The 26,716-nt window shown below is 39.8% G+C and overlaps 2 protein-coding genes and 1 long non-coding RNA gene across 5 annotated transcripts in view; 1 reads left to right on the forward strand and 2 right to left on the reverse strand.

Annotated features, from left to right (window-relative positions):
- Nucleotides 1-11,049: 11,049 nt before the first annotated feature.
- Nucleotides 11,050-14,651, reverse strand: LOC114888011. Its single transcript, XM_029209864.1, has 2 exons — nucleotides 14,413-14,651; nucleotides 11,050-13,818 (listed from the first exon to the last, which is right to left on the reverse strand). Exons 1-2 carry the CDS (start codon nucleotides 14,632-14,634, stop codon nucleotides 13,477-13,479), a joined length of 564 nt encoding a protein of 187 aa, XP_029065697.1. The 5' UTR covers nucleotides 14,635-14,651; the 3' UTR covers nucleotides 11,050-13,476.
- On the forward strand, nucleotides 14,239-26,590 carry TRIM13 (tripartite motif containing 13). Of its 3 annotated transcripts, none has more exons than XM_029209860.1 (3): nucleotides 14,239-14,338; nucleotides 14,891-14,996; nucleotides 24,995-26,588. In XM_029209860.1, the coding sequence occupies exon 3, from the start codon at nucleotides 25,003-25,005 to the stop codon at nucleotides 26,224-26,226; it is 1,224 nt and encodes a 407-aa protein (XP_029065693.1). In that variant the 5' UTR covers nucleotides 14,239-14,338; nucleotides 14,891-14,996; nucleotides 24,995-25,002; the 3' UTR covers nucleotides 26,227-26,588. The 3 variants fall into 3 exon arrangements, with proteins under 3 accessions (XP_029065693.1, XP_029065692.1, XP_029065695.1); XM_029209859.1 differs by lacking the exon at nucleotides 14,239-14,338 and adding an exon at nucleotides 14,586-14,774 and having other exon boundaries at nucleotides 24,995-26,590; XM_029209862.1 differs by lacking the exons at nucleotides 14,239-14,338; nucleotides 14,891-14,996 and adding an exon at nucleotides 23,076-23,167 and having other exon boundaries at nucleotides 24,995-26,590.
- Nucleotides 19,948-26,716, reverse strand: part of LOC114888012 — a 35,463-nt gene continuing 28,694 nt past the window's right edge. Inside the window, exon 8 of the long non-coding RNA XR_003791682.1 lies at nucleotides 19,948-21,461. This is a non-coding gene — a long non-coding RNA (uncharacterized LOC114888012). The remainder of the gene's footprint in view (nucleotides 21,462-26,716) is intronic.

The raw sequence follows: 26,716 nt of genomic DNA on the forward strand, positions 1-26,716 counted from the left end.
ATGCCGGGGACACGGGTTTGGGTCCTGGTCTGGGAGGATCCCGCGTGCCGCGGAGCAACTGAGCCCGTGCGCCACAACTACTGAGGTCCGCACTCTGGAGCCCACGAGCCACAACTGCTGGGGAGAGGCCCGCGCACTGCGGTGAGGGGTGGCCCCCGCTCGCCGTGACTGGGGAGGGCCCGTGTGCAGCGACGGGGACCCAGCGCAGCCAAAATAAATAAATAAAATTGAAAAAAAAAAGCTATGCAGATGTAAAGCAAAGATTTTGAACCATCGCTTTTCTGGGTTACACTTACATCTTTAGTTTCATGAAGGATGACTTGAAGCAGCCACACTTGTGATGCAAAACTTATTCCTCAGTGTTATTTTCCACTTGCAAATTGGTTGGATCTACTTGAGTCAAACTGTGCTTTTGTAGACTTCGTTGCTTCTTTTGGAAGTGTTCTTTCAAATTAGGTTACAGAAACAAGAGCTGAATTATATACACAGCTGCAGAAATAGACTCTACTTTCAAATGTAAGATGAAAAATATGAAAATTGAGAGAGTTCCTTTAGTGTTGAAACTGCCCAATGTTCTTGGTAAAGTTCTGTTTCTTAACGCAGTCAGAAATTGGTGGGTGGGGTGGCCACATGGCCTGAGGAGTCAGGCATGCCCCCTTTGGAGCAGAAGTTGCAGTCACTCAGCTGGATGTTTGAATCCAGCTCTGTTCCTCATAGTTGGATGACCTTGGTCAAGTCATTTAACCTGGTTACTTTCCTTACTTGCAAGAATCCATGTGCCCAGAGCTCCCTCATGGGGTGCTGTGAGAATTAATTGAAATGATGTATGCAGTGTCATGGAGTGATTTGCTTGATAACTGGAAGTCATTGTGTAAATTGCTGGCAGACTACTTCTTGCTTTTGTGCACTTGTGTTTTTGTTCTCACTCTGTTCATAGACAGCATGACGATATAATTTAACCTCCACACTGGGACTCTTTTGAGAATGAAAGGGGACACCAAACCAGAGAGAACTCTGGGCTTAAGTCAAGACTCTCCCCCAGGCAAACCAAGATGTTAGGGTCACCCTCCCGAAGACTGAGAAGCCTGTAGGAAGGAGGTGCCTGCCGGAGGGACAGAGAAGAAGGGGAGGAAGTGGGCAAAGACGGGTCTTGTCTGTATTGGCATGCTGGTTAGGAACTAGAAGTCAGTTTGAAACATGTTAAGAACAGAAGAAGCCCTCTTTCCCTTCTCTCCTGCCACCTTATAATTTGGCGACGGACCTTTCCCTATTGTGCCCAGATTGGGCTGGAGATTAAGCCAGCATGTGCCAAGATGGCATCAAATCACAGGGGTAGGCTGGGGACCCCAGCATGGTTATGAGTAGGCCGTTTCTTCTGAGCCAAACTACGGGGATTTATGCTACTGTGTTTATTTCTCTTTGTTACTTGCCAGCACAGTGATACCCAAACCTGCAAGAATTTAAGGATAACTGACATTACTTTAAAATACCCATTCCCAGGCCCCCACCAGAGAACTGAATCCAAATCTCCTGACATTCCGTGTATTTAAATGAGTGTCTGGGGCAGTCTCTGTGACCGGCAAGGTTAGGAAACATTGCCCTTGCCTTGAGAAAAGCTGTTTACCAGTGGTCCCCAACTTTTTTGGCAGCAGGGACCAGTTTTATGGAAGACAATTTTTCCACAGACCGGGTGGGGGGAGGGTGGCTCAGGCGGTAACGGGGAGCTGTGGGGAGCGGTGGGGAGCGATGGGGAGAGGCAGATGAAGCCTCGCTCGCTGGCCCGCTGCTCACCCCCTGCTGTGCAGCCTGGTTCCTAACAGGCCACAGACCGGTACTGGTCCGTGGACCCAGGGTTGGGGACCCTGGGTTAAACTTTCTGGCTTTGACTTGATTGTGCCACGGGATATTAAGAAATGTCTTTTGTCATCTCGCATGTGGGCCTCAAATATGAAAGGAAGAATCAATCCGAGGAGGCTCTGATGGAGCAAAGATGATGAGTGTCCCAAAGTACAGACAAACCTCCAGGACAGGGTGTAGGGTTCTGTGGTCTGTCTGCTTCTGGCCCTGCACTCACTGGGGCCTTTTTCAATGTCAGCTTTGGAGGAGCTGAGCCTTATATTTATTATAAAAGCAGTGATTCCATGTCCTCATACTTTATTTAGTTATTGCTCTTTCTCTTCTTTCCCCATCATGCTTCCGGAAAGAATTGTTCATACCTCCTGTCTCCATTTCCTTAATTCTCATTCACTCCTGACTATAGTGGAATGAAGCCTGGCCTGGGTGATCTGCCCTGTGTGATCCTGAGCAGGTTAATGAATCACTCCAGCCTTAGTTTCTCCACTTGACTTCTACACGAGGTAATGCATTTCACGCCCCCTACCCACCTCTGCCCCGCATAAGGAGATGAACTTTCTCTTCCTGAAAGCATTAGAGACCTAACTGTAAGATTCAATTATTCAGTTATTTTTCAGGGCTCAATTTACTTTTCTCATCAACAGCTAAGACCATACTCAGTTTTTGAAATTCTTATTTTTTTCTTACATTTATGTCATTTTTCCCAGTTTTTGCCTCCTGGTTCTTTTTCCATATACCTTATACTTAGGTGTATTAATGGAATTATGCGGCCATTAGAAAGTATCTGTATAAAGACTGTGGAAAGATGATTACTTGAGCGTCTTAAGTAGAAATAGTGCAATGCAAAATGCTACATGTTAAAAATAGGTAAGGTGCTGTTGGTCTTAAGAAGGCATTATGGCCACATGACCAAAGATAACAGAATCTTACCCTAGACTGTGGCCACACCCACACTCACACCTAAGATCCCTCAGGGATACAAAGGGAACGTAACAAATGAGAATTAAAGTATCATTTGCTATGTGTACTCTGGTAAGCTGGGCCTGAGCACTGCTTTGGGCTTCAGATCTGAAGACTTCCTCTATCTTCCAGGCGTAAATAAACTCTTACCTCGGCAGGAGCGCATCAGATATGTATGCCTGGTCCTCTGCCTGAGAGGGAACAGATCCTAGTTTCAGCAGTGAACAAAGAGGCAGCAAAAAAGATAAATTCTCGCTTGAGTGTGCTGGAGCAGGCTCACATGACTTGAGAGCTGATTCTGATAACTCTTCCCAACTCTGCAGTCAGCATTCAGTGAACTCAAGTTGACAGCTTGCAGTCAGCCATGGTGGGAGAATTTACAACATGGAAACTGGTAAACACTGCGAAGTGTGGCTCCCTATCCCCCACCCTTGCCCAAAGCTGCGTGTTAACTGTTGATTAGCACACCACTGGGAGAGGCAGAAAACATGTTGCTCCCCTACTCTGAGCTGGCTCTGGTTATGTGCACCACTCTTTCATTGCAGCAAGAGAGGGCAACGTCTAGATTCATTATCTGCAATAATAAAGATGATGATAATGACGATAAACACTTAGTGAGCACGTCTAGATGCTGTGCTTCACTGTACCAAGGGCTTCCCCTGCATAGCCTTAATTTATACTCAGATGACTTTATGAAATAGGGACTGTCATTACCTCTATTTTACATATGAGGAAATTGAAGACCAGAGTAAGTAATTTGTCAAATGTTCCACCGCTGATGAATAGAAGATTCTGGATTCCAGTCCAGGCAAGGCCTCTCTAGAGTCTCAGCTCTGATCTCCATGATAACCCCTTCCTGGGGAAAGCAGGAAGAGAGGTTGGAAAGTGTCATCCCCAACTAGCAGTTGACAGCATGTATTACTATGATAGAAACATTAGATGTTACGGAAAAACCTGAATGAACTTTCTGACCAACCCAATATTTAAAAGATGCATCCTTGTGTATTGTGATACAACTTTTATATAAGATTTTCAAACTTGCAAAATAATACAACATATTTTCATGGATATTTACATATGTGGTAAAAGTGTAAAAACATACATGGAGATAATGTGGGTACCTGGCTATTTTTTATGTTACCACTTTTTTGTATATTTAAACTATTTTGTAATAAAAATTTAATGTATTTCTATATAAGGTAATCCGATTGGTTTTAATGTGAGATTATAGGTAGTTCTACTCATTTATTTTATTTAAAAAAATTTTTTAAAGATGTTTACTTATTTATTTATTTGCCATGCTGCACAGCTTGCGGGATCTTAGTTCCCTGACCAGGGATTGAACCTGTGCCCCCTGCAATGGAAGCACGAAGTCCCAACCACTGGACCATCAGGGAATTCCCTCTAATCATTTATTTAAAATTTTTTAATATTGTTGTATTGTCCTTTCTTTTTTTTTTCCTAGGCTGCATGGCGTGGCATGTGGGCTCTTAGTTCCACCAACCAGGGATCGAACCCATGCCCCCTGCATTGGGAGTATGGAGTCTTAACTGCTAGGGACTGCCAGAGAAGTCCCAGTATTGCCCTTTCAATTACAAAAATTTTTTAAAGAGTGAGTGCATGCTAAAACTGGTAAAACCTGAATAGCCTGTAGTCTATTTAGTTGTCAATGTTAATTTCCTAGTTTTGGTACTGTACTATGGTTATATAAGATGTCATCATTGAGAGGAATGAGTAATGCAATGGATCATTATTATTTTAAATGGATTAATAAATAAAGGTTATTTTATTTATTATTCTCAAAAACTTCAAGAATCTCGGGGCTTCCCTGGTGGCACAGTGGTTGGGAGTCTGCCTGCCAATACAGGGGACACGGGTTCAAGCCCTGGTCCGGGAAGATCCCGCATGCCGCGGAGCAGCTGAGCCCATGTGCCATAACTACGGAGCCTGCGCTCTAGAGCCCGTGTGCCACAACTACTGAAGCCCGTGTGCCTAGAGCCTGTGCTCTGCAACAAGAGAAGCCACCACGGTGAGAAGCCTGTGCCCCGCAACGAAGGGTAGCCCCCGCTCGCTGCAACTAGAGAAAGCCCGCGTGCAGCAGCAAAGACCCAGTGCAGCCAAAAATTAAATAAATGAATAAATAAATAAATTTTTAAAAAAAGTTCAGGAATCTCTGTTTTAATGGAAACTTCCTCTAACCCCCAGGTACTGTTAGATGTTTTATTTTTTATGTTCCATCCCTCTATCATAGCGCTAACCATATTGTAGGTTGTTTATATATAAAGTACTCTATACGTTTAAGCGCTATTCTTTTTCTCCAGGAAACTTTGATGGGCCATAAACTTTTTTCCATATTTAAGAATTGAGATATAATTCATATACCATAAAATTCACCTTTTAAAAGTGTATAATTCAGTGGGTTTTAGTACATTCACAAGGTTGTGTGACCATTACCACTATTTAATTCCAGAATTTTTCATCACCCCAAAAAGAAACCTTGTAACCATTAGCAGTCACTTACCATTCTTCCCTCTCCCCAGTCCTGGAAATCACTAGCTAACTTTCTGTTTATATGGTTTTGCTTCTTCTGGACAATTCATCTGAATGGAGTCACACAATATGTGGCCTTTTTGTCAGTTTCCTTTCACTTAGCATGATGTATTCAAGGTTCATCCATGTTGTAGCATGAATCAGTATTTTTTCCTTTTTTATGGCTGAATAATATTCCATTGTATGTATATACCACATTCTGCTCATCCATTGATGGACATTTGAGTTGCTTCCTTTTTTTTTTTTTTTTTCTATCCTGAATAATGCTGTTATGAACATTCAGGTTAAAGTTATTGCGTGAACATATACTTTCAGTTCTCTTGGGTATACATCTAGGTGTAGATTTGCTGGATCATACAGTAACTCTATGTTTAATCTTTACAGGAACGGTCAAGCTTTTTTCCAAAGCATGGGCCAGCAACTTTAAAAGAACTTCTTTTTTATTACTATAAAAGTAACACATTATATAACCATTAGAGAAATGTTCAAAAATTCATTAAAGAATCAGGACAAAATAAAAATCATTCTCACTTTTTACTATTTATGGATAACAACTGTTAATCGTGTCATGGCTTTTTAATATGTGCATATGCATGCACACACATACACACAAATAATCAGTATCATGCTACATATAGTTTTGAAATTTGCTTTTCTTCACATAATAACAGAATTTTTCAAGTTGTTAAATAGCCTTCTAAAACATGATTTTTAAATGGCTACATATTATTATTTTGTTTGAATGTACCAGGATTCATATAACTCATGTCCTTTTGATGGATAATTAGGATATTTCTAATTTTCCCTTGAAAGTTCCATAACAATATCCTTGTTATATAAATTATGTTTTTGATTCTTTTCTTAGGATACATTTCTAGAAGTTGAATTAAGTATATATGTTTTGAGTGTTTTTGATACAGATTACCTAACTGTCCTCCAAAATGTTGTATCCATCTATGTTGGTTTCCAGCAGCAAACAGGATGGCCTGTACCACTCAATGCTGGCCTACTTGTCATTAAAAAAAGGCTGTATAAGTGTTTTGCTTGGTATTTCTTTATCAATGAGAGTGAAATTTTTTTCGCATGCTTATCAGTCATTTGTATTTCTTCTTTTTGTGTCCTGTTTTTCGTGTTCCTGGCTTGTTTTTCTACCTTTTGTTTGATTTGTTATTCATTTGGAAGAGAACATAGTCATATATATTGCATGTATTTGTTCTAACTGAGTTTGTGTTTTTTACAAATTTATCTTTTTTCTTTTTTATACAGTATAAAAGTAATAGACGCTCGATGTAAAAATACAAAAAAATTATAATAATATAAAACATAGATACTGAACATTTCCCATTTCCATCTTCTCACATTGATAACTTGGTGTATATTCCTCCAAATGTTTTTTCCTATCAATATATTATGAATTACATTTCCTTTCAAAATTGGAATCATAGTATATATACTGTTTTTAACTTGATTTTTCACTTATTATATCTTATACATATCTCATTGTTAATACGTACTGCTTTATAACTTCTTTTAATAGTTATATACTACTATCACTATATTGTATTTTTAACATGAAAGGTTTTTTTACATTTTTATTTAGTCATATCATTAAGTCTTTTTTTTTTTTATGGCGTATTGCTTAATTTTTATGCTTAAAAAGAAAGTTCCCGGGCTTCCCTGGTGGCGCAGTGGTTGAGAGTCCTCCTGCCGATGCAGGGGACACGTGTTCGTGCCCCAGTGCGGGAAGATCCCACATGCCACGGAGCGGCTGGGCCCGTGAGCCATGGCCACTCAGACTGCGCGTCCAGAGCCTGTGCTCCGCAATGGGAGAGGCCACAACAGTGAGAGGCCCGCGTACCGCAAACAAACAAACAAACAACAAAAAAAAAGGGCTTCCCTGTTGGCGCAGTGGTTGGGAGTCCGCCTGCCGATGCAGGGGACACGGGTTCGTGCCCCGGTCCGGGAAGATCCCACATGCCACGGAGCGGCTGGGCCCGTGAGCCATGGCCGCTGAGCCTGCGCGTCCGGAGCAAAATTCTCTGATGGACTATTCAAAAAATTATCCTTTTTTAAAAAAATTTTTCTTTCTTTATTTATTTTTGGCTGTGCTGCACGCTTGCAGGATCTCAGTTCCCTGACCGGGGATTGAACCCAGGCCACGGCAGTGAAAGCACTGAATTCTAACCAATAGACCACCAGGGAACTCCCAAGTTATCCTCATTTTTAAGAGACAAGCTCTACTGTAAAAGACTAAAGACTACTGACACATCTGTGTAAGCTATAGGAGGAGTATGGAAAACTTTGCTTTGCAGATAAAGAGGGAAAATATTGTTTTGATAAAATAAAATATATTAGAGTGCCTATTTTAAGTGAATAAAATTCAGAATACATTACCATTTCATCTGGTGTTAACAGGTAATTTTTAGAAGTTTGAAATATACCACTAATCTCTGAAAAAGAGAATTCTTACTTCCCTAAAACATTCATGAAAAAACAATTATTATCACTGGGTTAGGTGCTGGGGCTGCAATGATGAGAAAACACGGATAAACACACTCATACAAACGCACACAATCTCTGACTTTATGGACTTTACAGTCAAGTGGGGAGAGAAACATTATTAAATTATTACACAAATAAATATATAATAACAAACTTTAGCGTGTGCAATGGAAGAAGAGCATGGGATGATGGTATGAGATGATCATGAGGGATCTGACCTTGGCCTGGAACTTCTTGGAAAGCTTGACATACCTGGGATGTGTCAGTTGTGCTGTGCTTGGGGGATGAGGATGACGAAGAAGAATCTGGTGGCTGGTGAGGGGGTTCCTTCAGGAGAGAAGGGACTTCGGGAGCAGGAATCCTGAATCTGGAAGGAGCAGGGGCCTCGAGCAACAACACAGCGGCTAACACAAATGCCTGCAGAGAGGGAGGACTGTGGGAGAGGAGGAAGGGGCATGCCTCGCTAAAGTGTATTTAAATTTAAAAATGGTGTAACTATAGGCTAACAGTTTGTGATCCCTGCTTTACAGGGATTGTGAGAGTCATTAAATGTTAGCTGAAGTTCTGACAATGTCTTGAACCTGAGTGTTCAAAGAATTACAGAACTTAAATGCTGGGTACAACCCAGCAAGAGTCCCTGAAAGAGCTGGAAAAAGAAAAGCCCGGTGTGAGCATGATGTTACTAAACGCCAGGGAAAGAGGGCCTTTTAAGGAGGAGGCAGTGAGAGCTGCTAAGAGATCAAAGCAAATGAGAACTGAAAAAATGTACATTGAATTTCACAGCACAGAGGTCAATGACCTTCACAAAATGCCTAACCTGTGTTCATATTGTATAACGAGTCTCACACATCTTCTGGATTGTCTGTGTCTTTTGCCTGACTGGGAGGGGTGTGGGCTGCTTTAGATCCAGCGCAAGTTCCCAGACATCCGGCCACATTCTAGCAACAACTAGCACAGTGTTATAAACAACAAGACCATTATAAGTTAAATACATTTTTGACAAGGCATTTATTACCACATGCTTTGATATCAGAGAGACTCAATTGGACTCATGTTAAAAAACAGAAGCATGGATTTCTTGTGCAATGCTGTATAGGTAGGTATCTGATAAATTTAGACCTTCAGAACCAAAGTTCTATGAGATATACTACTGCCTTTACTTAAGATAAAGAAAGTACAGGAATCTACTAGCTATTGAAAACTATAATAGAAAACTGTTGTACCTTTATTTGTAGAAGAAATGTTCTAAAAATGTCTCATAGAGCAGGGTGAGAGTAGTTTTCTAAATTGAAATTATACAATTTATTATTATAACTGACATTTTTCAAGATAAAACTAGAGCACATAATGATTAGTGAACGCTACACAAAGATTCCAAAATAAACAGTTTCTACAAATCAAGTTCTCTTAAACAACTGCAAATATTTATACAACAGTAGTCTTTACCTGAATGAGTCATTTCGTAAGGCCCTCATAAAGTGACTTTCATCAAGAATAAAATTCTACATGTATGGAAATTAAGTTTAGAGAAAAAATTATTAACATAATTGAGTGTAATCATTGTTAAAAATATCAAAACAGAGCACCACATTTCAGAGTATATGTAATGATTTTTAAAGCTCTAGTGAGGCGTACTCTAAAATGTAGTTAATATTTAAGCAACATACTAACTTTAGTCATACAATATAGTTAAGATCATTATATTAAGATAATTTATATAGGATTGATATATATATATATATATATACACACACATAATTTCCTCTCATAGGACTTTAGGAGTATTTGTCATCGTTAATTCTTTCTACATTCATTACATTTTATTTACAAATTGAAAATTTTAGTAAACAATACACTTGAAATTAAATGGTCCAATGGAATTTAACCTAGGCCCATATGTTGTACTTTTATATACATTACTGCATTAAAAAAATCTATAATTTTCAATAACCTCAAAACTATTAAAATAAAGGAAATTTCTTCCCCCTCAAATCTTGGACCCTGTTATCAGATTAGTCTTCCCAAAATTCTGTTTTCATCTTGTTAGTGCCATATACGTAATTATTCAGTGGCTTCCCATTTCCTACAGAATGAAGTTCAACTCTTTATCCTGACATCAAAACATTCCACAATTTGGCCTCAAACTTTTTTTCCAAACTAGGCCATGCTCTTCCCTGACTCAGTATCAGTGAAGCTAATTCCCACCCTGAACTTGTGTTCCTCACCTCCACTGCTCTTCCTCTTACCTTCAAATCCTATGATCTTTAATTCTGTTTGACTCCCACCTCCCCTGTGAAATCTTCGTGATGCTTCCATGCCTTCCTCTGCTCTTGTCTTCACCACACCACTCACATTGACTCTTAAACAGCCACTATTACTGAACTAGTTCATGCTGTTAAGACTTTTCTCTTCAACCAAATGGGAAATTCCTCAGTTAGTGTCATTGGTGCCTAGCACAATCCTGAGTATATAATTATAAGCATATGTTAATATCATCTTAATTACCTCTGACATTTTATTCTTATAACTTATTTTTCCATCTAAACAAACGGCACAACTAAAGGCCAAGTTTACTGTTGCTTAAGAATCTCTCATTCTCTCCCAAAGCTAACTGATATTGCTGTTTGCTCCATCTAATGCACGATCTTCACTGTGCAATTGAAATATATGCAACCTGTAATTTTCTTCAAACCAAGGACTAATTCCTTTAATTTCATCAAGTCTTAGGTAAGTTTCTGTCTTTTGTGATAAATGTATTTTTACAGGTAGATTCTTTTCCTTTTAATGGAATGTTTTGGATGTTCCAACAATTTCACTGAAATTGTAAAGCTTTAAAAAACACTGCAGAGTCTTCCTTTCATTAAGTGAGATGTGTTTTCCTTTTCCTCTCCTTTCCCTAAGCACAAGGAAGGAGGTACAGCAGTGGAAAGATAAATGCTTTTAAAAGGCCACCCTGGGGACTTCCCTGGTGGTGCAGTGGTTAAGAATCTGCCTGCCAATGCAGGGGACACGGGTTCAAGCCCTGGTCCAGGATGCGGAGGAACTAAGCCCGTGCGCCACGACTACTGAGCCTGCGCGCCACAACTACTGAAGCCCATGTGCCTGGAGCCCATGCTCCTCAACAAGAGAAGCCACCGCGATGTAACAAAGAGTAGCCCCCAATCTCAGCAACTAGAGAAAGCACGCACGCAGCAATGAAGACACAACGCAGCCAAAAATAAATAAATAATACATAAATAAATATATAAAATAAAATAAAAGGCCACCCTGGACTGGGTGTAAAAAAAGCAGAAATTATGGTGCTAGCTTCCTCTACTACGTAGGCAGTTTAGCTCTGCTTAAGACTATTGTGCTTGAGCCTCACATTACAAATCCAAAACAACCGTTATTCAAAACCAGCATGGTTTTCTTCTCCCATATAGCAGTAGCAACCATTTATTAAGTACCTCCTATATGTCAGATACCATGTTGGTTGCTTTGTATGTTATCTGATTTTCAAAATCAAGTGAAACATTATCCCCATTTTACAGAAGAGAAAACTGAGGCTTAGAGATGCTTAGTAACTTGAACAACTTGTATATGGCAGAGCTAGAGTTTGGATGCAGAATTGATTCCAAAGTGTCTGCTCTTTTTGCTACACCTTGCAATGTCAGTGCCTTGTATTGCCAGGAATTGTCGTTGGGGAATGTTGGGGCTTGCATTCATGACTTTGGCAGGTATTGGGAAGGGAAGGACAGAATAGTAATGAAATGTTCCAGTATATCTAAGGAGGCTCACCAGCACCCCTCTCCTGCACATAACTGCTCCAGTCTTAATTATTAGATGTTCCCCATTCTGATAATTTACATTTCAGTGTACACCAAATTTGGCACTGTCCCTTTTGTTATGGAACATCTGATCACGTCTTGGTAGATGGAAGGAAAGCTGGCGGATTTCACCTTTGTCAAGGCTGAGGACAAAAACAACACCATGAAATAAATCACAAAAATAAGTATATGTGTGTATATATATATTTCAAATATATAACATTAGAAATTCTACCTGTAAAAATATATTTTTCACAAAAGACAAACTTACATAAGACTACATCTTATTGCTGTGGTGACATACGAGTTCCAGTCTTAAGCTTAGTCTGCTTATTTGAAGAACAGTCAATAAAAGGAAATTCCAGTGTGATAAGAATTTTGACAGTCCCTCGGTATGGGATCTAGTTATAGTGTGCTCTTCCAGGAAGGGGGTAGCTGTGTGGGTGGGTTTTAATCCATGTATGTAGGTTTTTTTAATTTTTTAATTTATTTTATTTTTGGTTGCGTTGGGTCTTTGTTGCTGCGTGCAGGCTTTTCTTTGGTTGCGGCAAGCAGGGGCTACACTTCGTTGCAGTGCGCTGGATTCTCATTGCCGCGGCTTCTCTTGTTGCGGAGCTCGGGCTCTAGGCATGCAGGCTTCAGTAGTCGTGGCACACGGGCTCAGTAGTTGTGGTGCACGGGCTTAGCTGCTCTGCGGCATGTGGGATCTTCCTGGACCAGGGCTTGAACCCGTGTCTCCTGCACTGGCAGGCGGATTCTTAACCACTGCACCACCAGGGAAGCCCCGTGCATGCAGGTTTTAATCTCTTTTTCTAGTCACACTATATGTGGTGATTCCCTGATTGGCTGTTTTATTAGGACCATGGGAGGGAAAATAGGTTATTCTTCCTTCCCTATTTTTCTACACGTAAGAGAGTTTAATATATGATGGTCTCTTAGTAGTTAATTTTTTTGTTAACAATCTAGGGATTTCTATGCAGATTTAACCAACGTTTTACATTTAGTTGGTTATAAGTTAATTAATTAGTATCTACCAACAACCAGGTACACATAAGACAATTTCTGATTTATGAGTTAATAACCTTTCACTCTTGTATCATTTTAATATTAGGGTATTCAAAATGTTTCTACAAATCAGGAGTTTGATTTTCTTTTAATAACACTTATTTAGTAGGAGACTGGGCTGCAGTTTTCGTTGGCACTGACAGTTACCGTGCTGTAGAAAGACCGTGTACCTGGAACCTGACTTTAGAGTCTCAGCGCTGCCTCTTGTTTTTTGCCTTGGAGAAATCACTTCATCCGTTTCCTCATCTATAGGATGAAGATCATAATTTCCATTCCACAGTGTTCTTATGCAGACAAAATGACATAAATATAGGAACTGTTCTTCAAAGGCAAAATTGGGTTTAAGGGAGACACGCACAAAACTGGATTTAAGGGACCCCGGGCATGGTGAGGAACTGGACATCTCAGAAGGGAGTGGGGAGGAGCTTTTTATGGGGTTTGAGCTAGTATTATTAGTCACCGGGTCCAAGTACTGTAAATAGACCTTTAATACCTTTCCCCCCAATTCTACTTCCAAATCCCAGACTTCCCCAAGTGGGGCGGGGGTGGGGGGCGAACTCAACCCCAGGGCATATTCTGTGATTTTTGTCCATGCTTCACATCCCCCAAGATGGCAAGTTTTGGAGAAGCAATTCTTTCATCTTTGCAATCTTCTTGCAACCGCTCCTTGGTAAGTGCTTAATGCGTTTGCTAATTAGAGAAGGTCCCTATACAGGGCGCCGGACGTCAGAAGAGTGAGTCAGGCTAGCGGCTGATAATTTAGAGCCATACTTGAGTTTTTCTTTCTCTCCAAAGAAAAGGGCAGTGGTGTTTTTCCTAAAAAGAAACCTTGAATTGGGTGGCTAGTGTTCGGCCTAAAGCCTGCAAAGAAATACATAGATGCAAGGTGTGGGTGGGTGCAGTAGTTAACTATTTTGATTGTGCTGCGGCTGGAGCAGCGCGGGCGCCCGCCCCACCCACCCCGGGTTGTGGGGTGCGGGGCGGACAGTCGTCTCCGTCCCCCCAAGCCGCTGTGGCCGGGCCTCTGGTCCTGAGAGATGCAGATGAAGCGGTGTGAAGGGTTGGGCTTTTTTTTTTGTTCCTAAAAATGCAACGAACAAAAAAAAAAGTACAACAATCCAAACCCAACCATCTTGTTGCGCGCCGGCTTTCTTCCCAGGCGGCTCCACCGGGGACAACGCCGCCTCCCGTCGCCCGCGCTCGGTCCAGGCCGAGCCCGCGGGTCTGCGCGATCCACGTCCCCTTCCCGGCGCCCGGGGCACGGCGCTTCGCGGGCGCGCGCAGCCCCTCTGGAAAGGAGAGAAGCCAGCAGCCAGGAGCCCTCCCCTCTCCCAGGCGCACCGCGGCCGGCGGCGGTCATCGGTGGCGGTTGGAGATACCGGAAGGACTCCCGCCTCCCCTCACCCACTCCCTCCCCGGAGGAAAGGCGAGGCCCAGCCTCGGAGGCGGACCGAGGTGCCGGGGGAGGAGGGCCTTGGGGCGGGGCCCGTCGGCGCCGCGAATCCATTTTGCAGCCGTTCCGACTCTTAGCGCGCGGTGCCCGCGGCTGGAGGACTGGCCGCGGCGCGGCTCCTGGTGGGTCCCCTCCAGCGGCCCCGGAGGTCCGAGATAAGTACCCGCCGCCCGGGTCCTTACGGGGAAGGGGGGTGGGGACTTGCCCTGGCCGGGCAGGCACCTGCGTGAGTCGGGGGTGCTGGCGGAGAGCTCCGTCGGCGCTCCAGTCCCGGCAGCACAGCGGAAAGCAGCCAGGCCCCGGAACGGGGGGATGGGGAGCAACGGCGTGCGGGTGGGCGGCGGGGGCAGCGTGTCCGGGCTGCTGAAAACCTGGTCCGCTACCCAACACGCCTGGGTTCACTTCCAGAGCCTCGGGATCACCTACAAAAGAAAAGGCGACCATGAACCGGAGTCAGAGCACGCGACCACCCCCTGGCACTGAACCTGGGGAGGCTGCCTGGCCCCGTGGGAGGGCGCCCTAACCGAGAAGCTCCTTAGCACAGAGATGGCCAGCCTCTCCCATGCTCCTGGCTTTTTCATCAGGTCCTAGCAGGCTGGCTTTATTTGTGGGGGATGATTGAAAAAATTGAGGGTGAAGACTAAGGACCCTTTGCACATAAATGCATAATACCCTCTCTTTCTTTGTTCTTTCTTTACAGTAGCCTCCAGTCACGACGTGAAAAAAAAAAAACAAAACCAAAACCTGATTGCTCTGCCCTGGGAAATTGTAACCCTGACCAATACACCTGCTTGCAGGGGACAGAGGTAAACTACAATACTTTTCCCTACGTTAAAAACAAATAAACAAACAAAAACCAACAAAAAAAGAAAGCACCCAATTTCGTCAGGCCCAGAACCTTTCAAAATTGAACTCTGTGTAGAATGTATGTGTTCCCACCCTCATGGATGGTCTTTGTTCTTTTCATATTTTGTCAAAACTCAGAAAAATTGATTCTATACTTGGAAATTCTTTATGTGACAATTATTTGAAACATACTATAATTCAGAGATTCACACTGCAAAGGAAAAGAGGCTACAGCAGCTTTTCTTTCTTTTTGATAATAGGTTTCTTTTTCCTTCTGTGTCACTGCTGCTAGGGCTTATACAACAGGGCTTCAGTTTTCTGACTCTACAGACCTTTATATAAAAGGTATTTTAAATGCAGAATTTCTTTTACATAGCCACTCCCTCTGGTAGCACTTGATGGAGCTATTGATTAATTGGTTATACTTCTGTCTTGCACAATAAGCACATATGTTTCTTCATGCTCTCCTATCTTTCCCTAAAAATACCATCTTTTTTGCACCAGCTGATGCACTAAACCTCTCTGGCAAGTCCTTCCATAACACCAGGTTATTTTCATTCTCTACATTTATTGGTTACCTGGCCCTGCTTCTGCCATAGCTGTTGTTCAGCTATGCCCATTTCCACGAACATGCTTTGTACCTGCTATGCTATGTAATACTTACTTTGTCCTCCCTTGAAATTACAGTTCAAGGGAGTCCAACTCTCCTTTAGGACCTTTCTTGGTTAATACACTCATGCTCTAACATAACACTGTAAATGAGTATTTACAGTTTTCACAGTATCTGTACACATATGTAATTAAACCACCTTACACTGATGTAGCTCAGTAGTTTACAAAATTGTCACACATTACTTAGTCTTTCCAAGAACATTATGAGGTAGGTACTGTAAAAATCCTCATTCCATGAAGGGTAAAACTAGTGCTTAAAGCTAGGTATTCAGATGCAGGTTCAGTGCTCTTTACCCTTCACTGGAGAACCTGTTACAACCTACTTTGTAAAAATTATAGACTTTTAGAAGGGATTTAGAGAGCTCATGATTAAGGTTTTCCATTTGATGAATGAGGATACTGAATTCCTGACCCACTTTCTGGATAGTGCTAAGGTCTGAGAATTGGGAAACTCAGGTCCTATGCCTTGCTTGCTGTGTACAATTTGGGGGAGCAGGGGAGGCTCAGTTTTTTCACTTGTAAAGTTAGGTGTTTAGCTAAATGATCTCTAAGATGTTTTTAAGCCCAGTACTTCTGTTTTATTCCTACTCCATAACTTTTAGCACCATATATTCTTATATATTGGTAATACGTAGACACATACTAATATTAACTGCCTTAAATTGTTTTATATTTTAAACTTAGGTATGGTAAAAAAGTGTATGGTAAAAAAGTATGCCTTTTTCTTATTTTTTACTAAGCTCTATAAAAGTATGATTCTGTTGTAAGGTTGGGAATTGCATGGAGAGGTGGAGTACTGTCATACGTCATTGGTCAGAGTTCAGAAAGTGGTATGCCCTTTCTAGAGGGAAACTTGGCAGTCTTTTCAAGAGCCTTAAGAATGTTCCTACTCTTTGACCCACCTAACAGTTGGACTAAGACTTTTCTACAGAGTGTTCATTAAAATGTTATAATCCACCCAAAACAAAGTCAATAAGAAACAGCATATCCATGAGATAGACGGTCATGTTCTAGAAGAATTTATAACAATAGGGGAAATGCATATGATAAAACAAGTGAAAAAAGTGGATACAAAGTTGTGTTATGCTTCCAGTTTTGTTAAAATATGTGTGTGTGTAAACACACAGTATTGGGAGGAATGTGCCAAAATAATGTTAGAAGAAATATACCAAAATAATAATAATGGTTATTCCTTGCCGATGTAACTGTGGGTACTTTTTTTCCTGTATTTTCTGAATTTTCTATAATCACAAATTACTTTTATAATTTTAGAAAAACAAAGTCCACTTGCATGGATAACCTCTCCAACTTCAGTATGGTGTCAGCTTTCTATGTCCTTTTGTAAGGCAGTTATCACACCTTTTATAGTAACAATACCTTTGTAAATGTGCTATATTTCTGAATTTAGGGCAGGAATTGACTTTTGGCTTATATTTCATCTTTTAAAATATCATTGGATTATCCATTTTTGTTATTTGTGAAAGACACTGCCATTGTCATTACCTTGCCTTGGGATTTTTAGATACTAGAATGGTGCTCGAGGAATAGTACTCATAACAGTTAACTAAAAACAGGTGTCCTTTGACATACAGAATAGTTACATTCCAGTTAAGCCTTCTGTAAATATAAAGCAAATTCCCATAATGTGAATGCTTTCTAATTCATTTGCATTATAGATGTAAATATATTTCTAAGGAAAAGTTGAACTGAAAACTTTTGCCAATAGTTTAAATTATTGTCTTTCCTGTGGCATAAGCACCACAAGTGTATCTCCTTGGCAGTAACCTGGCTCCCCATTTAAAACTCCCAGAGGAGCTCTTCCTTTCTTCCCCTGCATATGTGCAGTATTGAATATGAGTGAGGAGTGCCAACATAGTATTATAGAATATAGCCAACCTAAAAATTGCTTAAAGTTTAGCATAATTAGCTTTCTACTTGAAATATTTTCTAGATCAGTTTTACTTAGAATAAAATGCGTATGTAATTCTACACTGAGCAAAAGGAACTTTGTTCACACCAATTACATTTCCATCTCAGAAGTAAGTGCTTATTAGCAGGTAGGTAGTACTTATTAGTTATCCACTAAATACTTGTTTTCACTTGGCACAGTATTACATACTACGTAAATAATTTCACCTATCTACATAGATCCAGCTTGCTGTGTACTGAATGCTAGACTTTGACATTACTTTCTGAAAGCTGGAATTAACCTCAAATGCAGAGCTAGATGATGAAAACTTTTAATAGATACCAACCTGTTGGGGATAATAATTTAGGTTAATGATTGCCAAGTTTATTGTTGTGAAAGAAGACAATTTGTTCTAGGGGTAGAATTATGCTACCTTCATTTAAACCTGTTTACATTTATTTGGGAGAAAAGAAACCAGACATTTCTAGTTTGTAAAACCTTTGCAGAAGTCAGTAGTTCCAATTTAAGTTAATTTTAACTCTTAACAGGTAAAGATAATCTGGGTTTGGTTCCTACCAGACCAGGAGAATAATTTGGGCTATATGTATGTTTCCTTCAAATTCAGACCCTCATTATATTCAAATTGATTTCATCTGGATGGGAGAGAATGGGATTCACCACCATTCGGTGTCCTCATAGATTTCTCAGTAGTTGTACAAAAATGGGATAGGGATATCTGATCTAGCTGGTATCCTAAAACTATTGATTTAATGCTGCCGATTTACAGGATTACAGAATAATATCTTGGGTGATTATCAGGTGACACAGGGAAAAGAAAATAGGGAAAGAAACATAAGAAGTAAGGTAAAGAGGAGGTGTGAGATAAGGAAGGAATAAGAGGAAATCAAAAGATTGCATTCCTTGAAATAGAATGGGGAAGATGAGTTAAAAGAAGAATAAACAAAGGAAAAGTCGAGGCAAAATAGTGGCACAGAGAAGAGAATGAAGGAAAGGAAAAAACTCATTTTTTCCAAGTTTTTCTGGACTATGAAGGTAATGACCTAGTTTTTTGTTTTTGAGACTGTCACCTTAGTCCAAAAACTTGTGAATTTTCTGAGTAGGTAGGCCTTCCAAGCTGCTGGACCTTCTGTACTAGGTTTATTTTGCCCTACTTATCAGGAATTCTACTAGAAATACCTTGGAGGAAATTTTGACTACTACTTATTCTAGGATAATGCCAGAAAAGGTAAGTTACTTATATCTTATATGGACACAAAGGTAAATTATATTTTGTTTGCAAGGGCCACATAACAATTAGATGAGCTATTTTAGATGCTATATGTGGTATATTTATTTTATTTTTTTATGGCTCCTTAAGGTTTTATTTAAACATCTTTATTGGAGTATATGGTATATTAATTTTAATATTCCTTTTTTAAGTTATCAGAAATTTTGTCTTTTTCTTAATCTCACTTTATCCTTTTATGGATCATATAAGTTTGGGAACAGTCTCTAAAAGCCAGAATGAGGTGTTAATAACACATTGATATAGAGTATTAAAAAAAAACCCCAAAACTTGAGGGCTTCCCTTGGTGGCGCAGTGGTTGAGAGTCCGCCTGCCGATGCAGAGGACGCGGGTTTGTGCCCCTGTCCAGGAAGATCCCACATGCTGCGCAGCGGCTAGGCCCATGAGCCGTGGCCGCTGAGACTGTGCGTCCAGAGCCTGTGCTCCGCAATGGAGAGGCCACAACAGTGAAAGGCCCGCATAGCGCAAAAAAACAAACAAAAAAAACCAACAAAAAAACCCTTGGTAAATAATTTTCATATATTGTTAGATATCTTTCAAAACACTTATTCAATGAGGAGAAAAACTAATATGTATAAGTGGTTTGTCAAAGGTCATAGACTGAGAGCAAAACAAGTATGTCAGTCTCCTCACAGGCCTTGATCCAGAGATTCCAATAATATATTTTTTATTTTATAAAAGATAAAACAATATTACAGCAGATTAAACTCTCTGTGAAATTTATCATAGTTAGCTAATGTTTTTGAAGTTTTACTTTTTTAGCTCAATATTCTTTTCTTATTATTGGTCCCCTCTTTAGGTTTTTTTTTCCAACTTTTTAGTGTGAAAATTTTCAAATATACTGAAAATTAAAAATATATTACGGAGGGCTTCCCTGGTGGCGCAGTGGTTGAGGGTCCGCCTGCCGATGCAGGGGACACGGGTTCGTGCCCCGGTCCGGGAAGATCCCACATGCCGCAGAGCAGCTGGGGCCGTGAGCCATGGCCGCTGAGCCTGCGCGTCTGGAGCCTGTGCTCCGCAGCGGGAGAGGCCACAACAGTGACAGGCCCGCGTACCGCAAAAAAAAAAAAAAAAAAAAAATTACAATAGATATCCCTACATCCTCTACCTAGATTCAATAGTTGTTAATAGATTCTTAGTAAGTTTCAAGAAACGATTATTAGTGGATCTCATACTAAAATATCAGTATACTACTTGAAAATACAGTATACAACTTGAAAATAAGATTAACTAGTGGGATGAGGGGAAGTGGTTTTTTTTTAAAGGTGAGCTCTTTTATTCTAAGCTTTGTTCCAAGATAAGGTTGATTGGTGGCTGTCTGTGTAGTAGAGCTCACGTAATTTAGTTTTGTCTATGAAGTGAGTTTCAGAATTTGCTATCTAGTTACTTGTTAGGTATTTAGATACTGCTTTGAAATTCCTGAATTCAAAGATGCCTTAAAGCAGGATGGAAATTTGATTTAAATCTCTCAGATATAAGGTATAATATATTGGCTTTTCTTTTTTTTCTGTAATGGGATTTGGGAAAGAAATCATGGGTATTATTTTGAACTTTATATTGCTATCAACTAATGAAGTTCAAAGATTTAATAGGAAAGTTTCTTTTAATTAAAAGGTTTTATTTATTTTTTAAATAAATTTATTTACTTTTGGCTGCGTTGGGTCTTCATTGTTGCACACAGGCTTTCTCTAGTTGCGGCGGGCAGGGGCTACTCTTTGTTGCGGTGTGCGGGCTTCTCGTTGCGGTGGCTTCTCATTGCAGAGCATGGGCTCTAGGCGCGTGGGCTTCAGTAGTTGTGGCGCACGGGCTTAGTTGCTCCGCAGCATGTGGGATCTTCCCGGACCAGGGCTCAAACCCATGTCCTCTGCATTGGCAGGTGGATTACTTAACCACTGCACCACCAGGGGAGCCCAAAAGGTTTTATTAAAATTACCTTTTAAGAGTGAATAAAATGAGCACCTGTTCAATTGTAATCATTTTGGGTTGATCATATAAAAACAAAAGGGCTTCCAGGAGGGAGAAGTCATATATATTAGCTTTTACTTCTATTTTATGACTCCTTTATAAGTGTTGGCTTTTCCATTTTTAATATTCTGGTTGTTGTGTTACCGTTTTCATTTGCAGAGACTGTTGTTGCTATATACCTACTCAAGGTTGTATTGATCAAACAGTTTTCATAGTCTTCCTTAAGTGTGGATATCTTGAATGTTTGCTTAAAAATAAATCTGTGGTGGTGTTACACAACTGTGCCTTTGTCAAAACTCATAGAACGGCGTACTGAAAGGAGTGAGTTTTATTCTACATAAATTAAAAAGTATATTTTAAAGTATAAATATGGTAGGAAAATGAAGTGGAAAACCAGAGAGGTGGTAGATAACTAGGTATATATTTGGCTACTTTCTTTGTTGGTATAAAACTTGGGAAATTGTTGGGAATTCCCTGGTGGTGCAGTAGTTAGGACTCCACGCTTTCACTGCTGAGGGCATGGGTTCAATCCTTGGTTGGGGAACTAACATCCCAGAAGTCGCATGGCGTGGCCTAAATAAGTAAATACATAAATAAGTAAATAAATAAATCTTGGGAAATTTTTAATTCAAAAGAAGAAATGAATCTTGGAAAACTTATTTGCCTTTATATACTTAACTTGACATTGGTTAAGTTGAAATTTTATCACTGGTGAACAGTAATTTTGTTCACATAAAATTTCTTGATATCTATATTTGTCCCCCAGAAGGGGGGGATATGTACTTTGGTTTCATCAAAGGAGTAAGCTTAATTGATTTATTTAGATTTTTATGTGTTAGCCACACTTTAAGAAAAGGATCTATAAGTTCCTTTACTGTGAAAAGCATACCCTTCACTTAGTGAGACTAAAAACCTTATTATGTATTTTTCCTTTAAAACTTTTAAGGCAACAAACTTGCCATGGTTTCTGGGGTTGTTAGGCTGTATGTCTCAGTTTTCTCTAAAAGTCAGCTGTGGAAGTGGTCACATAGTTTTGTGATTAAAGTTTTGAGTATAAAGCTAAGAAAAGAAAATAGTGTTTAGTTTTAATGTGGATTAAAATGAGAATCTTTAAATTATAAACCAAAATTTGTAAGTTATATCACGAAAAGTGGAACAATAGGATCTACCATGATTTTGATGCAATTTTTTTTAAAAAAGGGACTTTCCAAATACCAACTTTTTTCCTCTGGTTCATTTTAAGAGCTGTAAATTGATTGTGGCTTTGGGATGACTGTTTATTATTTCTAAATTTTCCTGTGTGTGACATTTTCCTTTTGATCATACTTGATTGCCTTAAAATTCTTCTTGGTCCCTCAGTTTTCTCCAAAGTTTCTCTTTGTCTTGGGTGCCCTTTTTCTCCTTCTCATGACAAAGCTTGGTATCCTTTGTTTTTCCTTTTATTTATTTAATGTGCTTGGATAGGATTCTCTGGAAGTGTTAACCTTGCAAGGATGAGTAAATTAGGTTTACTTTATTGAATGCTGCTGCCACTACTTTCCTCTTCCTACAGTTTACTCCAAAATCTAGCCTTAGCATAGAATTCTTAGGTGAAAGATGACAGAGATCAATGGAGGTGATAAAGTGTAGAACCCCAGGACTAGTGATGGAAGATCATCAAAAGTTTTCCTTCTTTGCTTTAAAGAGTCAGAATGTTTTATAGCTGCTTGATAACTTCTTAGAGAGCACACTAACCTCAGTCTCTGTAGCCGTTCTCCTCAGTGCTTTTCAAAGGTTGTATGATTTGCCATGTCACAAAAGATTTTTCAGAAAAATAAGCTTCATCACCATTTTTGCTGTGTAACACTAAATTTGACAGAATACTCTTTGCTTTAATTCTACATATATATGTATTATATATTTGTTATACATGTATCTCTCACAACCTAATAGAAAACCATAAACTAATTAGTCTTGCAAGTTCAGCTTATCTTTTAAATACTATTTATCTTCTAGATTGTAGCTCCAATTGTGATTCTTAAAATTACTGTTAAAATTTATTCACTTCCTGGGACTTGCCTGGTGGTGCAGTGGTTAAGACTCCATCCTCCCAATGCAGGGGGCCCAGGTTCTATCCCTGGTCAGGGAAATAGGCCCCACATGCATGCTGCAACTAAGGAGCCCACATGCCGCAACTAAGCCGGCAAGCTGCAACTAAGGAGCCCACAAGACGCAACTAAGGATCCCGTGAGCCGCAACTAAGGAGCCCACCTGCCTCAACTAAGACCCGGCACAACCAAGTAAATAAATAAATAAATATTTTTTAAAAAAAAGTATTATATAATAAAAATTATTTACTTTTGGTTATAAGATGGCATAGAGATTAGTAGACCCTATTTTGTTACTTTGGTGGTAATGTGATATGTGTGTGTGTATATATCCCTCAGTAAACTGAATGAGGACATATTTAGCACTATTTTTGGTTCTAAAACTTCAGGGATAAAAGTTTTAAAGTGTACATTTTAAAAGAATAAACTTGAATTGAGAATTGGTATTCTCTATGGTATCCTCTAGGTCAGAGATCTCAAATATTTTGGTCGCAGGACCCCTTTACACTTAAAAACTAAGGCTCCCAAGAGCTTTTATTTACATGTGTATTATATATAGATATTTAACTGTATTAGAATGTATGATTTATAACATGCATTGGTGATTTGAACCAATTAGTTCACTGTGTAATATAGATCTCCAAATAGTGACATATTTCATTATACACGATCTCTCCTCTAAAAAAGCCAAAGCCCACATGTTAATATCACCACTTGTTTCATTACAAGCTCTTAAGTGACAAATATGTTTTCCAAAATCCAATTTTCACTCAAAAATTCAACTTTTTATCATTGGCGAGAAATACTGTCATTTGTTTCCCTTGAAGTGATGGGTTCATTTTGTTCATTTTCAAAAAAATATCTGTCAGATACCTAAGTCTGCACAGCCATAGTTCGTCATTTGTTGTTTCAAGTAAAAATGGTGTTCCACGAAAAAAGCAGCTGATTTAGCTTGTAGCTCAATCACCTAATTGCTTTCCCTCCAGACAGTATCTGCTGGCATGCAGTAGAAATGCTTTGTGGTTACTTCATATTTTGTCACACAAAATATTAAAAAGACATGTCCACAAGGATCAAGATTTAGTAAAATGAGTAATTTTTACTGCTTAATCTAGAACATTCTAAAATGAAACTGGCTGCCCTCACCCCTGCCCCCACCGTGGGTACGTGGTGGTGAAGAATACAATAACCAGGAATCCAGTTTGGTGCTACCTATTGCCTTGTTTGATTCCTGCTAAGGCTCCAGCAGTGTCTACTCACCATTGCTCTTTTTACAGTGCACTGTCAACATTGTTCCAAAAGTAAATAACATCTCAGTATTACTATGAAAATAGTATTGTCCTCACAGATGCCCTGGAAGAGTCTTAGGGATGCCCAGGTTTGTCCCCACTGGCTTTGATTACTGTTCCAGTGGTTTGAAAAAATATTCACTTAATTCTCTAGGGAAGAATGAATTGCAGCTGTCTCATTTTATGTTTTTACCTCTGATTTTAATAATTGTAATCTTGCCTTTGAAATAGAAAAATATGCCAGTTTTTAATAAAAGTCTACGTGACAGTGCATGCTTGGATTTATATTTCTGTGCTGCTTTCTTTAAATAGCATACCATTTTATAATTGTGGGCCCAGACTAAAGAGCTCATTCTCTTCAGACACTGAGTGGCTTTGTTTCTGACAGCTAGTAGTCAGCTCTGTTTTAAAACAAGCAGTTGGGTCCTGCTGGCTCAACTTGCAGTTGTCCTAGTCCTAACCCTGTCTCAGCCAAAGACTGTTGTTGGAAAGCCCACACAAAGGCCTTGTGTACAGGGAGCCCTACTAATAAGGAGCGTGTTCTAGTCCCAGCAGATTAAATCTGCTTTGGTGTGCATTCCCTTCACAAATTTCTCACTTATTTTCTTTGTTTGGTTATTTCAGTGAAAAATCATTTTTAATGGCTGTGAAGATAGTTTCTTCTAACTAGTCCGTAGTCCAAATGAAGGGGTTACTGGAGTAAAATAAAATGTTTCTTTCTCTCTGGTAGGAGATGTGATGGAGCTGCTTGAAGAAGATCTCACGTGCCCAATTTGCTGCAGTCTGTTTGACGATCCTCGAGTTTTGCCTTGCTCGCATAACTTTTGCAAAAAATGCTTAGAAGGGATCTTAGAGGGGAACGTGCGGAATTCATTGTGGAGATCATCTCCATTCAAGTGCCCCACATGCCGCAAGGAAACTTCAGCCACCGGGGTCAGTAGCCTGCAGGTTAATTACTCCCTGAAGGGTATTGTGGAAAAGTATAACAAGATCAAGATCTCTCCCAAAATGCCAGTGTGCAAAGGACACTTGGGGCAGCCTCTCAACATTTTCTGCCTGACTGATATGCAGCTGATTTGTGGGATCTGTGCTACTCGTGGTGACCACACCAAGCATGTCTTCTGTTCTATCGAAGATGCCTATGCTCAGGAAAGGGATGCCTTTGAGTCCCTCTTCCAGAGCTTTGAGACCTGGCGTCGGGGAGATGCTCTTTCTCGCTTGGATACCTTGGAAACTAGCAAAAGGAAATCTCTACAGTTGCTGACTAAAGATTCAGATAAAGTGAAGGAGTTTTTTGAGAAGTTACAACACACATTAGATCAAAAGAAGAATGAAATCCTTTCTGACTTTGAGACCATGAAACTTGCAGTTATGCAGGCCTATGACCCAGAGATCAACAAACTCAACACCATCTTGCAGGAACAACGAATGGCCTTTAACATTGCTGAGGCTTTCAAAGATGTGTCAGAACCCATCATATTTCTGCAACAAATGCAGGAGTTCAGGGAGAAAATAAAAGTCATCAAGGAAACTCCTTTGCCTCCCTCAAATTTGCCCTCAAGCCCTTTAATGAAGAACTTTGATACCAGTCAGTGGGAAGACATAAAACTAGTAGATGTGGATAAACTTTCTTTGCCTCAAGACACTGGCACATTCATTAGCAAGATTCCTTGGAACTTTTATCTGTTATTTGTGGTAATCATTCTGCTGGGCCTTCTCATTTTCTTCAGTCCTACCATATTCCTAGAATGGTCTTTATTTGATGAAATCACAACTTGGAAAGACAATCTTTCAAACTTTAGTTCCTACCTGACTAAATCAGCTGATTTTGTAGAACAATCAGTTTTCTACTGGGAACAGTTGGCAGATGGGTTTTTCATTTTCAGTGAAAGATTAAAGAATTTCACTTTGGTGGTGCTGAACAATGTGGCAGAATTTGTGTGCAAATATAAACTGTTATAAAATCTGTTTGAAGTACATAGTTCTGTGTCTTTTGTTAGAAATTTGTCAGAATACAGAGTGGTAGTTCAGATTTGGTCAAGATTCCAGTCAGATATTTTCCTCCACAAGTATTCCTTTCAAAAACAATGTCCTACACATGTTGTTGAAATTAGGTAGTATAAAGATAAAAGTGAAATTTAATAGTGTAGTCCTGAGCCCTCCTTCCTTTTTAAAGTGCTTTTGAAATAAGCATCCTACCCCTAATACTGGTTGTGTTTATGCTATGAAAAAAGGGGATGTGAGAGAGTACATGATTTAATATTGATGAGGTAGTGTAATAATGATTGTTCTTAAGCATGTAATAAAGACTACTCTTGTAAAGCAACTTTTTTTTTTGAGAGTGAACATTCTTTAAAAAGGAATAAGATATGGATTGAATTTCCAACTTTTTCTGCAGAGGGTTGATTTCTTTTTTTGGTACAATGTAAGTCTCATGTAAACAAAAACTGGC

This window comes from Monodon monoceros, unplaced genomic scaffold, assembly GCF_005190385.1.
Source record: "Monodon monoceros isolate NGI ecotype Baffin Bay Population unplaced genomic scaffold, NGI_Narwhal_1 Super_Scaffold_8, whole genome shotgun sequence".
In the NCBI taxonomy this organism is placed as follows: Eukaryota; Metazoa; Chordata; class Mammalia; order Artiodactyla; family Monodontidae; genus Monodon; species Monodon monoceros.

Bases quoted from the DNA above. Each gene is read 5' to 3' on its own strand.
- LOC114888011 (XM_029209864.1), bottom strand. From the start codon at position 14,634: ATGGTCGCCTTTTCTTTTGTAGGTGATCCCGAGGCTCTGGAAGTGAAC. The intron at 13,819-14,412 runs GTGCCTGCCCGG...TTGCATTTTTAG, and splicing joins AGCACCCCCGACTCACGCAG to GAACAAAAAAAAAAGCCCAA.
- TRIM13 (XM_029209860.1), top strand. From the start codon at position 25,003: ATGGAGCTGCTTGAAGAAGATCTCACGTGCCCAATTTGCTGCAGTCTG.